Below are 15077 nucleotides of genomic sequence, written 5' to 3' on the forward strand. Positions count from 1 at the left end.
TCTGCACCCCTACAAGAAGACAGGAAGGAGCACGGACATCGGAGAGGAAGAATTCGGGGCTGGCGGTCTCAGTTTGGGGGAACAGAGTTGCAGATAGAGACGCTGGATAAAGTGTGGGGTCCTTTAAGACGAGTGCGGCCCACTAGTCCTGGGAGCCGGGACGCCCCGCCCACAGGCCTGCGCGCCGTGCTGACGCGCCCTGCACGTGGGGGCGGCCTACGGGCGGGGCCACGCCTACCGCGCGCGCGGCTTCCGGCTCTGTCTCGGATTCCGCGCCTGCGCACTGCCGCCCGCCCCGCCCCCGTGGCCTCCGCGGCCGGAGCGGGAGATGGTGCTGTCGGAGTTGGCGGTTCGCCTCAACTGCGCCGAGTACAAGAACTGGGTGAAGGCGGGCCACTGCCTGCTGCTGCTGCGCCGCTGCCTGCAGGGCTTCGTGGGCCGGGAGATGCTGGCCTTCCACCGCGGCCTGCTCGCCTGCGCCCCCGGCCTGGGCCCGGGCGCCACCTGCCGCGGCGGCTCCAGGTGCAGCCCGCGCGGCCGCCAGGTGAGCATCCCGGCCCGGGGCCTTGACCGCTGAGCTCCCCTCTCTCCCCCCCCCCCCACCCGCTCCATCCCCTTGCCCACCCCACGGCCCCCCCCTCTCTCCCCCCGTTCCGAGCTCAGTGTCCCGTGCCCTCCCTGGTGCGGGGCTCAGATGCCCAAATGCCTCTCCCTCCCCGCGCCCCCTGTAGTTCCAGCCTCAGTGCCAGGTGTGCGCGGAGTGGAAACGGGAGATCCTGAGACATCACACCAACAGAAACGGAGACGTGCACTGGGGCAACTGCCGGCCGGGCCGCTGGCCCGCGGACGCCTGGGAGGTGGCCAAGGTGAGCCCCTGCGGCTATGGGGTGGGAGGGGAGTCACCCGGAGCCCGCGACCCCCTCCACAGCCCCAGAGAAGCGGGGTGTGGAGCCTCAGGGCTGGTGTCGGGGCGCCTCCAGGCTGTTGGGTTGGACCCAGCCCGCCTTAGGGAAGCAGAGGCTTGCTGCTGCCTGTCTGCGTCCTGGGGCAGTGAGTGGCTGCTCCTGCTTGCAAAGCTGGAGGGCGGATCTGCGGGGGGGGGGGGGGGGGACGACGACCCGGGGGCGGGATGGGGAAGAGAGCGAGGGGCCGGGGCACAGGCATTGAGGGGCAGCCGCTCCGGTCCTCAGCTTGGTTCTCGTGCCCCGTGAGGACGGCGACGTGAGCCAAGGCGGGAAAAGGCTCCAGCACGAAGGCCTCCGTGCCGTCTAAGGAATGAGGCTCCGGAGCTGGGGTAGGCAGCCAGATGGAAGGGTTCCAGGAGACTTGTTTTTAGGGTTTGGCAGTTTGCCGTCCTCACTGGGCCAAGTGGGGAGTTTGTGTTGTTGTTGTTGCCTTTTTGATGTTTGCCAGAAGCCGGGGAGGGGGCGGGGCGGCGCGGGCAGCCTCCTTGCCAGTGAGCAGCGGGCACGGGCTCGGTGCCTGCGCAGCGGAAATCGGTCCCAGCTCAACCGCTGTGAAGTGACGCGGGGCAGCCTCTGTTCCCTCGCCTCAAAAATGAAGCTGAACCGTCTCAGCACCCCCACACTGCTGGCTCTCATGGTCCAGTAAACCCACACACCTGCACCCTCGGCCCTCTTTTTTCTAAGCCAACTCCTCCTTTCACCTTAAAACTCCGTCTTCTACTGTGACTGTCTCTCACCCGCTTGGTCTCTGTTGCTGCTGCTATACCCTTAGAATCCTCTGGAAGCACAGGCCACCTGTTTATGCCACTTGGCCTTGCTGTCACCTGCAGACCTTCTAGTTCATATTCTTTCTAACCCCCTCCTTTGTTCTCCCTTCTCTGAACTTGCCTGCCCAGCTCCAGCCCTGATGCACCATCGCTGCTTCTGCTGACTGGTTTCACTTTCCGTTTTTCTTTTCTTTTGTTCATGAGCACCATTTATTGATTTATTTGTTTTCCCCCACCCCACCCCCTTTTTGGCAACCATCAGCTTGTTCTCTGTATCTGTGGGTCTGTTTCTATTTTGCTTATTCATTTCTTTTTCTAGATGCCACATATAAGTGAGATCATATGGTATTTGTCTTTCTCTTACTTATTTCACTTAGCGCACTACCCTCCAGGTCCATCCGTGGTGTCACAAATGGCAAGAAGAAAACAGAAACACTAATTCAAAAAGATATATATACTCCTAGGCTCATTCCAGCATTACTAATACTAGCCAAGATAGAGAAGCAGCTGAGCTGTCTATCAGTAGATGAATGGATAGAGAAGATGGTGTGTGTGTGTGTGTGTGTGTGTGTGTGTGTGTGTACACAATGGAATCTTATTTGACAGTTAGAAAAATGAAATCTTGCCAGGTCAGGGTGGCTCAGTGGTTGAGCATCAACACTTGAATCAAGAGGTCACCAGTTTTAGAGAGGAGGGAAGGGAGAGAGAGGGGAACATCAGTATCACAGAGAACATCGATTGGTTGCCTTCTGTAAGCACCCTGACCACGGCTTGAACCCACAACCTTTCATTATATGGGCTGATGCTCCAACCAACTGAGCCACACCGGCCAGGGCTCCAAGCATGCTTGCCTCATCTCCGAACTCTCACTACCCTCTTTGTACCGCACAGTAGTTAGGAAATCCTCCTTCTCTCCCTCTCTGCGGGGGCTTTCTGATGCCCTTAGAACAAATCCCAGACCCCTTTCCAGAGCCAGGAGGGCCCAGCGCGATCTGGCCCTTGTTTATTTCTCCACCTTCTCCTCTTCCTCCTCCTCTTCCTCCTCCTCCTCCTCCTCCTCCTCCTCCTCCTCCTCCTCCTCCTCCTCCGTGCGGGCACGGCAGGCGGCACAGAGCTGCGTTTAACGCGTGGAGCACACGGTGTGCGGTTTTAAGAAACCGCTTTCCGAGGCAGTAGACCCTCTCTGTTGGCTTCTATTTCTAGAGAAAGGGAATAATTGCTAGAATAAAACGCCATTGCGCAAGAGACAGGCTCACCGTGGCGAGGAAATGCCAGCCAGAGCGGGCTTGTAGCGGGAGAGAAAACCAGACCTGGTCTTGGGGCAACTAAGGCGCCTCTAACCCTGTGTCCCTCTCAGCCGCAGCGGGAGCAGTAAGCAGAGTTTCTCCTTCCTTTTCTTGGAACTCGTTGGTGATGCTCTAGCCGAGTTCTCTGTTCGCCTTGGTCGCATCCACAACAGGCTTCTTTCAGAGGGTGGCATGTCGGTGGCTGTTGAGACATATAGAAAGACGGGGATGGTCCTGGCCGCCGTGCCTTTTGATCGGGGCCATTTCTTAATGACATGAGGCTCAGGTGTCGGGTCCCCCGCCATCCGGAACACGGCCCGACTCTCTCCCCCGGGGGCATTGGCGCCCCGAGCAGCCCTGAAATGTGTTTGTTTTCAAGGGAACTCTGTGTTTTATTTAGAGTCCTCGTTGCACGCAGTTTCTCATGTCATCTTTTCCAGTCCCTTGGCAGGCATGTGCTCCTGAGCTGCTTAGCTCGGTAAAGTTGTTGCCTTCAGATGTAAACTTGGCAATATTTCAGGAAAGAAATGTGCCCCAGCCTTGCTATAGCACCATTTGGGGGGTTTGTGCCAGAAAATGCTCTAAAAGGCAAGATCGTGCTAGAACAGGCATCTAGGGCCGTGGTCGGCAAACCGCGGCTCGCGAGCCACATGCGGCTCTTTGGCCCCTGGAGTGTGGCTCTTCCACAAAATACCACGGCCTGGGCGAGTCTGTGTTGAAGAAGTGGCATTAGAAGAAGTTTAAGGTTAAAAAATGTGGCTCTCCAAAGGAATTTCAATCGTCCTGTTGCTATTTGGCTCTGTGGACTAATGAGTTTGCCGACCACTGGGCTAGGGCCTCCAACCCCGGAGCTCCATCTGGAACTCGGCAGGTCCTACTCCCCCGCACCATCAGCAAGGTGATGGCCAGCATTTGGGGCCTGTTCATTCGCATTAACTTACTTAATCGTCACTACACACTTCGAGGTACATGAGAACAGTCATCCCCGTCTGCTGATAGGTCTCTGAGCGCGAGGACCTTGCCCAAGGTCACACAGCTGCCGAGCGGCAGAGCTGGGATTTGAACCCAGCCCTGTCCCCCACTCCAAAGCCCACAGCCTTACCTGTATACTACTGTACTGCACTTTCTCAAGTCCTTTCAGGGTCTGACTATGATTTAACAATTTCAAATCTCCTTTAACAACAGCCTCTGACACTTCAGTAAGGAAACGAAAGACGGTGCTTTCTACCCGTGCTTCCTGCCGACATGCTGTTAAGAAAGCACCGGAAACCAGCTGTGTGAAATGTTGGTTAAGTGTCTCTCAGAGCAGAGGGACAGGTAGTTACTGCCCTTGGCCCCGGCTGAGCTGTCGCCCGCTTTCCCGGCTTGTGCTTTGGACTCATGAGGCTCTAACTTAAAACTTCACTGAGAGCATTTCGGTCAGCGCTTGGGAAGCAGACACGTGACATGGGCCCCAGTAGCTCACGGGCTTGGAGGAAAGCCGGGTGCCCCTCGCCTCTCCCTCCCACAGGCCTTCATGCCCCGCGGACTGGCGGACAAAGCAGGACCCGAGGAATGTGATGCAGTGGCTCTGTTAAACCTCATCAACGCCTGCGATCACTTCCTGGTTGATCGAAAGAAAGTCACAGAGGTAAGAACTGTCCGATTTTAGTCCCTACAGTGGGAGTCAGTCCCGTGTGTCCTGTGGAGCCAGCTGAGAAACACTCAGTGATGCTGAAGCAGCGCGCAGGCGCAGCACACAGCCCCTCCCCAAACACCGATGTGCAAAGAAACCTAGACTTGGCTCCCGAGCTGGCACTGCTCAGCGGGCTAGGGGGGCTCACGTGCCGTCACCTTCTGTGATGTCCAAGATCTCCTGCGCAAGCGCGGTCAGGAGACTGGCCTCTGTTCTTCCTCATGAACGCTTCCTGCCAGCCCGCTGTTGTGCCTTTCGCCGCTAAACTAGGTGAGCCTCACATTTCTCTTCTGGGCTCTCCCATAAACAGATGCCAAGTTATTTTCACTGTTAAAAACTATGTGTGCAGAGCAGTACATCATTCTGTTCATGGTATGGCAGCTTTTGAGTCCTGCCCTTCTAAACGTCATTGGCAAGCCCGGCCGGCGTGGCTCAGTGGTTGAGTGTCGACCTAGGAACCAGGAGGTCAGGGTTCGATTCCCGGTCAGGGCACAGGCCCAGGTTGCGGGCTCCATCCCGTATGTGGGGCGTGCAGGAGGCAGCCGATCCATGATTCTCATCATGGATGTTTCTCTCTCTCTCCCTCTCCCTTCCTCTTTGAAATCAGTAAAAGTATTTTTTAAGAACTTTTAAAAATTTAATTGATAAGACCAAGTTACACAGAACTGGAGAAAACAGGAACACTAGGGAGTAAAGGTCAAAACAGATCACTATGTCAGATTTCCTTGGAGATTTAGACAGATTTCTCTCTCTCACCAGAGAACAGCTCTACGCAGTTATTACTCTGAGGGGCACTGAGAAAGTGCATGTGAATGGAGTGTTTATAACACGTAGGAAAATGCATGGATAGTCTGCGAGGTTGCCAGCGGCTAAAAGGACTGAGAAGCCTCTGTGACATCAGCAGACAAAAACGATCGCAGTGCGGAATTGACCCCTGTGCTCTCTCCTAACAAAGATGTGGACGGCTTTCCATGCATTAACGAACACAGTAAACAGCACCATCTGTCTTAAAACACCCGCTAAAGTTGCTTTCACCATGGTTTCCGCAACGAAAAGCTCCCCTGGCCCAGTTTCCTGAGGTTCTAGCGATAGTTAAAGCATTTTTGCATTTTCTGCTGTAGCCGTGGGTGCGCTCAGAGCCGCCAGCCGATACTCTTGCTCTTCGGCGGGTTGTTTCCAGTTAAGGGATGTGGGGGTTTGTAAGAGACAGCCCAGCCAGTCCCAAGATTTCAAGGACTAAGGCTAGTTGTAAGCTTGTGTGTATTTCTTTCCCTGATGAATTGATTATTCAAGGGGCAGGGGATTGAACTTAACAAAAAGCTTTTCTGCAGATTTTCTTTTTTTATAAAAAAAACTAGAGGTCTGTGCAAGAGTAGGCTTTCCCCCGGCTGCCGGCACCTGGGACCCAGGCTTCCCTCCAGCCGCCGGCAGGCACCCAGGACCTGGGCTTCCCTTGCAGCCCCAGCTTCATCCGGAAGGTTGTCCGGAAGGACACCCAGTCTAATTAGCATATTATGCCTTTTTTATAAAAAAAATATGTTCTTTTTATTGATTTCAGAGAGAGGAAGGGAGAGGGAGAGGGAGAACCATGGATCGGCTGCCTCCTGCATGCCGCACACTGGGGATCGAACCCACAACCTGGGCATGTGCCCTGACCGGGAATGGAACCGTGACCTCCTGATTCGTAGGTTGATGCTCAACCACTGAGCACGCTGGGCTGCAACTGTCTTTGAAACTACAAAAATGTCAGTTCACCCCGCTGTTTGACTTTGAAGGCTTTTACCTTTTTCTGTCTTTCTGTAGGTGATTAAGTGTCGTAACGATATCATGCACTCTTCAGAGATGAAGGTATCTTCTATGTGGCTTCGAGATTTCCAGATGAAGATCCAACATTTTCTGAATGAATTCCGTAATATCCCAGAGATTGTGGAGGCGTACTCCAGAATAGAAGAGGTGAAAATTAGGCTAAACGCTTCTGGCATAAAGAACTAAGGGGAGCCCTAGCCGGTTTGGCTCAGTGGATAGAGCGTCGGCCTGTGGACTGAAAGGTCCCAGGTTCGATTCCGGGTCAGGGCACGTGCCCAGGGTTGTGGGCTTGGTCCCCAGTGGAGGGTGTACAGGAGGCAGCCGATCCATGAGTCTCTCTCATCATTGATGTTTCCATCTCTCTCTCCCTCTCCCTTCCTCTCTGAAACCAATAAAATATATATTTTTTAAAAAGAACTAAGGGGGAAAGTAGCCACAGTCACTCATTTAGAATTTGAAGTTTATTAGGGTTAAATGAAATGTTAGCATGTAAACAGGGAAAAACATGTTGATATGAAATCTAGAATTGTACTGGGCTAAGAAGTATTTCTGTGGTCACAGGATGTTATTAAAATGGGTCCAGCCGAAACCGGTTTGGCTCAGTGGATAGAGCGTTGGCCTGCGGACTCAAGGGTCCCAGGTTCGATTCCGGTCAAGGGCATGTACCTTGGTTGTGGGCACATCCCCAGTAGGGGGTGTGCAAGAGGCAGCTGATCGATGTTTCTCTCTCATCGATGTTTCTAACTCTCTATCCCTCTCTCCTCCTCTCTGTAAAAAATCAATAAAATATATTTAAAAAATAAATAAATAAATAAAATGGGTCCAGTCAGTGATAATTCATTATGAATGAATTCTTCAAGTCACCCAGCGAAATATCTTTTTCATTCAATGAGTTCACCTATCTTTTCGGTATTCCAACAGCTGTTGACATCGGACTGGGCCGTCCTCATCCCCGAGGAAGATCATCGAGATGGGTGTGACTATGAAACAGGCATATACCTGAGTGAGAGCCAAGTCCATGAAATCGAAATGGAATTTCTAAAGGAAAAACTTCAAGAGATTTATCTTCAAGCGAAAGAACAAGAGGTGTTGCCAGAAGAGGTAAAAAAATAAAATAAAAAGTACTATATCCTCTGTGCGAGTAAACAGACAGAGACGCCAGGGAGGAAGAGTAGCTAATTTTAGCATATTACCAGCCACGTTTCTGATTTATAAGACAAATCCCTTCCAGACATGAATGCCCTTTTGGCGCAGGTGGATATTACCTTTAAACAGTTCTTTTCACTTGGACAGACACATTTCAGTGCCTGATGCATGCCATAGAGTGGAACCACACGGTGAGGCTGCCACAGAGTGCCAGAGTCTCTGTGAGTGGGGGTGGGGTGGGAAAAAAGGCTTTGCTGAGAAGGTGCTGTGGAGCTGGGACTAACAGAATCAGCTCAGAGTTTGACAAATTGGCAAGAGAAGCAGGGCGTTCTTGGCAGAAGGAACAGCACCTGTCAAAGCATGAAAGCAGCTTGGGCCCAGCCGGTGTGGCTCAGTTGGTGAGCGTCGACCTATGAACCAGGAAGTCACAGTTCAATTGCCAGTCAGGGCATGTGCCCACGTTGTGGGCTTGATCCCCAGGAGGGGGCACGCAGGTGGCAGCCAATCCATCATTCTCTCTCATCATGGATGTTTCTCTCTCTCTCTCTCTCTCTCTCTCTCTCTCTCTCTCTCTCTCTCTCTCTCCCTCTCTCCCCCTTCCTCTTTCTGAAATCAATATTTTTCAAAAAGACAGACTAGCTTGGGCCTGGACAGTGACAAGGTGAGCATGGGAGGAGGCATGATGAGATGTGAGGTGGCCAGGTAGGTTGAAGCCATATTTTGAAAGATTTTCTGTGCTTCACCCAGGGCTTGGACCTTATTCCCAGAAAGTGGTAGGGAGCCGACAGGTTTGTGTGTTTTGTAAATCCTCACCTGAGGATACGTTTCTTGGTTTTAGGGAGAGAGTGAGTGGTGCCCTCCCTGGCACACCATAGTTATTTAAATGATGACTAAGACTGTCAGATCTTCTGTTTTCTGAGTCCCTGGGCTTCATCTTGCTTTGTTTTAAAATGCGTGGAGCCAGCTCCACTTCTCTTCCTGCTGCTGCTGCCAGAAGCAGGGTTGAGCAAGAGGAGGCAGCCAGGCGCTCAGGATCTCAGCCCCAGCGGCGTCCGGGGTCCCCACTTCCCTCTTTTTTTTTTTATATATTTGATTGATTTTTTACAGAGAGGAAGAGAGAGGGAGAGAGAATTAGAAACATCCATGAGAGAGAAACATCGATCAGCTGCCTCTTGCACACCCCGCACTGGGGATGTGCCCGCAACCAAGGTACATGCCCTTGACCGGAATCGAACCTGGGACCCTTGAGTCCTCAGGCCGACGCTCTATCCACTGAGCCAAACCGGTTTCGGCCCTACTTCCCTCTTGAGGGAGCTGCAGTTCTTTCCTGTTTGTGTAACAACGAGCAAAACGCACCAGCAGCAGCGCACTCGAGCCTGGAGTCTGTGAGCCGCGAGCTGCCAGGGAGCCTGGCCATCACCTGATCGCAGCCCGCGCGTTCCACGCGAGGCAGCAGCCGGAGGAGCAGGCTCTGGCGGGTGGGAGGCTGCCGGCCGCGCCTGAGGGCTGGCCGGGGGTGCCCGCGCTCCGGGCCTGTGCCTCATGCCTCACTGCATCTTGTGTCACCGAAGAGCTGGCGGCCGTACATTCCAAACCCTCATTATCTCTGTTTGCCAGGAACAAATTGGGGTTAATGGGCTTGTTCTCTGGGTCCCAAGTCTCTAGATAGGGTTGATAAGTTCTCATTCCGCATGCTTTTGTTCAGTAGACCATGGCATTTCTCTTGCTGTTGCCATTGATCAAAATGTAAATTCAGATGGATTGGCATGTTATCTCTAAGAAGTTGAAGGTTGGCTTTCCATGATGTGTGGAACTTGACCTCGTTGTGGAAGTTCAGTCCCAGATATGGTTCTCCATGCTCTCCAGGGTCAGTCTCCAAAGGCAGATGATTCGATAGACCACCTCTCAGTGGCTCTAAGATGCCATGTTGTAAGACACAACATTGATTCCGTTACTTCTAAGACAGAAAAAAAAAAAAATGCTGCCAATTTATTGTAAGACACTCAGTGGTAAGATGCATTCTCATTTGAGATGTTAAAATAGGAAGAAACAACACATGCATCCAGGAATGAAGAAATCCGGTGATTATATTATGCGCACAGGCCTTTTCCTGTGAGTATTTCATAAGACCTGCTTCTGGTATGCAGTAAAACGGGGAGTCGGGGTAGAAAGCCACGTTGAAGAATGGCTCATGGTGGTAATTTGGTGTGACGGTTCCCAGAATGCCTCATGGAGCTCATGGCAGAGAGAGCTCATCATGTCAATTCTTTTCTGTTCGATGATGAGCTGTAATGATATACACTGAGTGGCCAGATTATGATGATCTCTGAATGCATAATAATCTGGCCACTCAGTGTGTGTGTGTGTGTGTGTGTGTATGTATATATATATATATATATATATATATATATATATATATTAGAGGCCTGGTGCATGCATTTGTGCATGGGTGGGGTCCGGCCAGCCTGGCCAGGGGGAGGGGACATGAGCGGTTGGCCGGCCTGCCTGCTGGTGGAACTCCTGGTCGAGGGGACCATTTGCATATTAGCCTTTTATTCTATAGGATATACACGGAGTGGCCAGATTATTATGCGTTCAGAGATCATAATAATATGGCAACTCAGTGTATATGTATCTTGATAAAGACTGGGCCCTAGCTGGGCCCTAGCTGGATAGACCGTCAGCCTGCGGACCAAAGGGTCTCGGGTTCCATTCTGGTCAAGACCACGTACCTCGGTTGCAGGCTCCTCCCCAGCCCGGGCCCTGGTCAGGGCTCATGCAGGAGGCAACCAGTCAGTGTGTCTCTCTCACATCGATGTTTCTCTCTGTCTCTCCCTATCGTCCACGCTCCCTAAACATCAATGGGAAAATAACCTGCGGTGAGGATGAACAACAACAACACTCCATCATACCCCAAGATACACGTCACTCTCACCTTTGTCATAAGCACAGTTCTGCAAGTGCTTGTAGTTAAGTGTCTGGAAGTACGTTGCCGGTGGGAGTTTAAATTGCTACAACCTCAGTAGATGGAAGTGTTGGCACAATCTATGAATGAAACAGAAAACCCCATCAGAATTAAAACTGCCTTTCACTTTTAAAAACATCCTGCAATAGACTTGTTGCTTATGCAGAATGGCACACATACAGCATTATTGGTTTTAACAGAAGGTTTGAAATAAAACGTTAAAATGTGATTCCCTCTCATCATTGATGTTTCTCTCTCTTTTCCCTCTCTCTTCCTCTCTGAAATCAATAAAAATATATATATTTTTTAAAAGTTTGAGGAGGCAAGCAAACACTCCATTGTGTGGCCCAGAACCAGTGAGCCTGAGTTTTATTTTGTTTGAGTAGAGGATGCTTTGTTTTATTTATTTTTAAAAATTATATTTTATTGTGCCCGCAACCAAGGTACATGCCCTTGACTGGAATTGAACGTGGGACCCTTCAGTCCACAGGCCGACGTTCTATCCACTGAGCCACACCGGTCAGGGCGAGGATGCTTTGTTTGAAAGGGTTGGTTGGGTTTGTCTGTGGGCAGGCGGCTGTAGCCATGGTTTCTGTCTCTCGGTGGACACGTGAGCAGGAGCCCGACTTGGAGCTGGGAGTTTTCCCTTGAATCCCGAGCCCATCAGATCCTCTGACTGTGCATTGTGTGGTTTCTTTCCGCAGATCCTAACTCGGCTGGAAGCGCTGAGGGAATTTCTGAGAAACAATGAGGATCTTAGGAACGGTCTTTCAGAGGATCTGCAGAAGCTGGACAGCCTGTGTCTCCAGCATCAAAAACTGGATTCAAAGGAGCGTGGGGTCCAGGCAGCCGCAGGGGAGGCCTGAGGTGAGCTTAGGATCTGCTGGTAAATAAGAACAGAACAGCCTCGCCCCTTGGATGTCCGCTCTCTGTGTCGGGTCACAGTGGCCACAGTCTCACCCAGGACTTCCCTGTCCTGCTGGAGAGAAGGGGCCCCGGGCTTGGTGCTCTTGCCAGGTGCGGGTTCTCGCGCCAGCTTCATGGAGCCGCGTGTGCCTGAAGGTGCTGGTCTGGCCTTAGGTGAGTCAGCCTCGGACCATCACCGGAAAGCAGGGCAGCCCTCAGTGGTGCCCACGGTGCCCAGCTCTCAGCTGTGGCTTTCCTAGCAACTTGTTAATTTCCACAAGAAGATCTCATCAAAATAAATAACTTCGGTATTTTAGTTTCTTCCCCCTCAAATACAATTAAATATCTTCTTTGATTGTAGGTTGCCCTTGGGCCAAACCAGACCTGTTCTCTGAAAGGCGGCACGACTTGGCCCTCAGCGTCCTTTTCTGTGCAAAAGGGGAGACTTCCCAGAGCACTCTGCCCCCCAGAGGATGCTGTCTGTCCCTGAGCTCCCCTTTCTGCCTTTGGGACTATTGCTCTAGACCAGTGGTCGGCAAACTCGTTAGTCAACACAGCCAAATACCAACAGGACAACGATTGAAATTTCTTTGGAGAGCCACATTTTTTACACTTCAACTTCTTCTAACGCCACTTCTTCAACATAGACTCGCCCAGGCCGTGGTATTTTGTGGAAGAGCCACACTCAAGGGGCCAAAGAGCCACATGTGGCTCGCAAGCCGCAGTTTGCTGACCACGGCTCTATACTCATAAGCGGGGGTGTTGTGCGAGCTATACTGCCCGAAAGATGTTAGATACTCTTAAGCCAAAACTGTCATCCAGGGGTTTTTGGAGGTTTTGCTTTTGTTTGGTTTGTTTTGTTTTGTTTTGTTACTCTTTAAAAGCTGATGTTCTTTTCTGGTCCTAAACTCTGGCTGCTGAGCGCAGGCAAGGCTGGGTGAGGCCAGCCTGTGTGAAGGCTCATGCAGAGCCCTCTGCCCCCTTGCAGACCCTCCCCCCGCTTCCTTCCTGAAAGTCTCACTCATGAGGAGGCCCAAGGCGCGAGCTGGGTGTCAGAGTTGAGACAGAAATCCTTCCTTTCTGGAAGAAGGCAAGAAAGAAATGTCCCGAAAGGCCATTTTCTAGCCATTTCCAATTAGTTCCGGAACTGGGAGCCTGAGGCAGTAGGACGAGAAGGTGGGTCCATGCTGGTCAGGGCGGGACTGGAGAACAGTAACTTGACTGACCAAAGGGCAGGGCCGGGGGGTCACAGGTCAGCGACACAAAGGAATGTTGGGAAAAGGTCCCCAGTTGCTGGCACTTAGGAAAGTAAACTGCCTCAGCAGTCACAGCTGAGCACCGGCCTGGCCCTCCTGTGTTCATATGTAGATGTACATGTCAGTTACACTGTCATCTAAGCCTCGTCCCTCTTTAGGAGATTTCAGAATTACAACTTTCTTAAGGAAATTCATTTTCTTTTCAACAGATTCACAGATTCATTCATACCTCCTCTATTCCTCTCACCCAAGATGTCTTCCACCTCTGACTGTGTCCTGTGCTTCCTGAACTGTGGCGCCGCTGTCCCATTCCAGCTGTGGTGCTTAGCTGGCCATGTTGCCTCTGAACCTTCAGGGACAGAATTGCCACGGTCCCCGCTGCCCAGGGCCTAGCCGCCTGGAGGAGTGGCCCAAGGGAAGCTGAGCTCTTGCTTCCTCGGCTGCCCATCAAGGATGTGATCTGGCCCTGGCCAGTGTAGCTCAGTGGATAGAGCGTCAGCCTGCAGACCAACGGGTCCCGGATTCGATTCTGGTCAAGGGCATGTACCTTGATTGCAGGCCTCTCCCCGGCCCGGGCCCTGGTCAGGACTCGAGCAGAAGGCAACCCATCGATGTGTCTCTCTCACCTCGACGTTGCTCTCTGTCTCTCCCTCTCTCTTCCACTCTCCCTAAAACAAAAATCAATGGGAAAATAACCTTGGGTGAGGATTAACAAACAAATTTTTTTTAAAAAAAGGAAAAAGTTTAAAAATGGATATGATCTGTAGAGAAGGGGCAAGGATGGGGGCGGGTGTTCAATGTAAATATTTTTACATTAAGAGACACTTAATGTAATTTTATAAAACCTAGATATATACAGATGTGCCTGTAACTTCCTGCTTGAATCTTTCTTGTTACTCTTTTTTTTTTTTTTTTGGGGGGGGGGGGTTTGTTTTGTTTTTGTGCCGAAACCTGGGAACGAACCATGCTCTTTGGTCTTTAATCTTACATTTTCTCTCTCCCTTCATTTTATGGAATCCTTGAGATGACTTCAGTAGTGAAGAAACAAAAATTTTCATTCATCTTAAACTCCCCCCAAACTAAGAAACCCTGCAGTGTTTTCTAGCTTCTAGATATAAGATACAAAACTTGGCATCAAATGAAATCTTGATTCACTAACCTCATTTCCAACTTTCGGGACTTTGGGGTTATGAACACTTGATTTTCATACCTCTCACATCCAGTTAGCTTTTCCTTATCTATTCAGCAAACATTTATCAATGTCAGCCACGTGCCGGGCATGGAATAAATGCAGATGTGGGGATTTCAAAGGCACTGACGATGGCCTCTGAGCGTTCATCTTCCTGGATTTAATGTCCGCTCTGGTAAATTGCGACACTTCAGAAAACTAGACTGGCGGCATTGATTACATTGAAATGGAAACGAAGACATTCCCAGAGAAGGCTTAAAGCAAATGTGACGGGTACAGGGACAGGAGCTGTGGGCCCCCTGCAAACCTGTGCGTGTGGGAACAGTATGCACCGAGGGTAGTCCCAGAATTGGCAGCCAGCCATGGGGGGGGGAGGGGGGAACCAGTTTAAGTGACAGCACAGCCATGCTGCAGAGTATTATGCAATTGGTAAAAAGGAGAGAAGGAGCAAGTACTGCCGTGCAGTCCTATGGAATACTCTCAGACATATTCACAGAAAAGCGGAATGTTAGCAATGCGTAGCATGCTGTAAAACTATTTGTATTTTAAAATAACAGGTCTGGAAAGTTGGGTGTTTTTCCCCAGCTTTTTGGCTGTTAACCTCTGCGAAAGGAATTGGGGTCAAGAGGGGTGGTTCGAAGAAACTGGGCTTTGTATACTCCCATGTGGAGTTTTTACAACAAACACACACCTGTGTCCTTTGTAATTTTTTTTAAGATTTTATATTTCAGAATAAAGAGACATGAACAATATGAATCCAAACAGAGTCATGTGTCACATTTCCTGTAAAATGTCGCAGCCTCCGTGTTTGTAGGGGTCAGCTCCACCTCGGGGTATTCCTTAGCTGTCAAGGTCAGAAGTAGCCCCGGAAGTGGCTGCTCCCTCCCCTCCCCCAAGGCTTTGTTTGATGTCGCAATGCCTTGTTTTCATCCAGCAATACCATGCTCTCAGCCTCTCCCTGGGACACGATACGGTGGTTCATGGTTTTGAAAGAATTAGAGGAGCCTGGCCGGTGTGGCTCAGTGGCTGAGCATCGACCCAGGAACCAGGAGGTCACGGTTTGATTCCCCGTCAGGCCACAGGCCAGGGTTGGGGGCTCGATCCCCAGTAGGGGGC

At 51.2% G+C, this 15077-nt stretch overlaps 1 protein-coding gene across 3 annotated transcripts; it reads left to right on the forward strand.

Moving 5' to 3' along the window:
* Nucleotides 1-303: 303 nt before the first annotated feature.
* On the forward strand, nucleotides 304-13665 carry C1HXorf38 (chromosome 1 CXorf38 homolog). 3 transcript variants are annotated; one of them, XM_054714469.1, is made up of 7 exons: nucleotides 304-544; nucleotides 732-866; nucleotides 4529-4648; nucleotides 6497-6646; nucleotides 7421-7600; nucleotides 11315-11477; nucleotides 12982-13665. In XM_054714469.1, exons 1-6 carry the CDS (start codon nucleotides 329-331, stop codon nucleotides 11474-11476), a joined length of 963 nt encoding a protein of 320 aa, XP_054570444.1. In that variant the 5' UTR covers nucleotides 304-328; the 3' UTR covers nucleotide 11477; nucleotides 12982-13665. The 3 variants fall into 3 exon arrangements, with proteins under 3 accessions (XP_054570444.1, XP_054570445.1, XP_054570449.1); XM_054714470.1 differs by lacking the exon at nucleotides 12982-13665 and adding an exon at nucleotides 11878-12737; XM_054714474.1 differs by lacking the exon at nucleotides 4529-4648.
* Nucleotides 13666-15077: the final 1412 nt, after the last annotated feature.

This window comes from Eptesicus fuscus, chromosome 1 (genome assembly GCF_027574615.1).
Source record: "Eptesicus fuscus isolate TK198812 chromosome 1, DD_ASM_mEF_20220401, whole genome shotgun sequence".
NCBI lineage: Eukaryota > Metazoa > Chordata > Mammalia > Chiroptera > Vespertilionidae > Eptesicus > Eptesicus fuscus.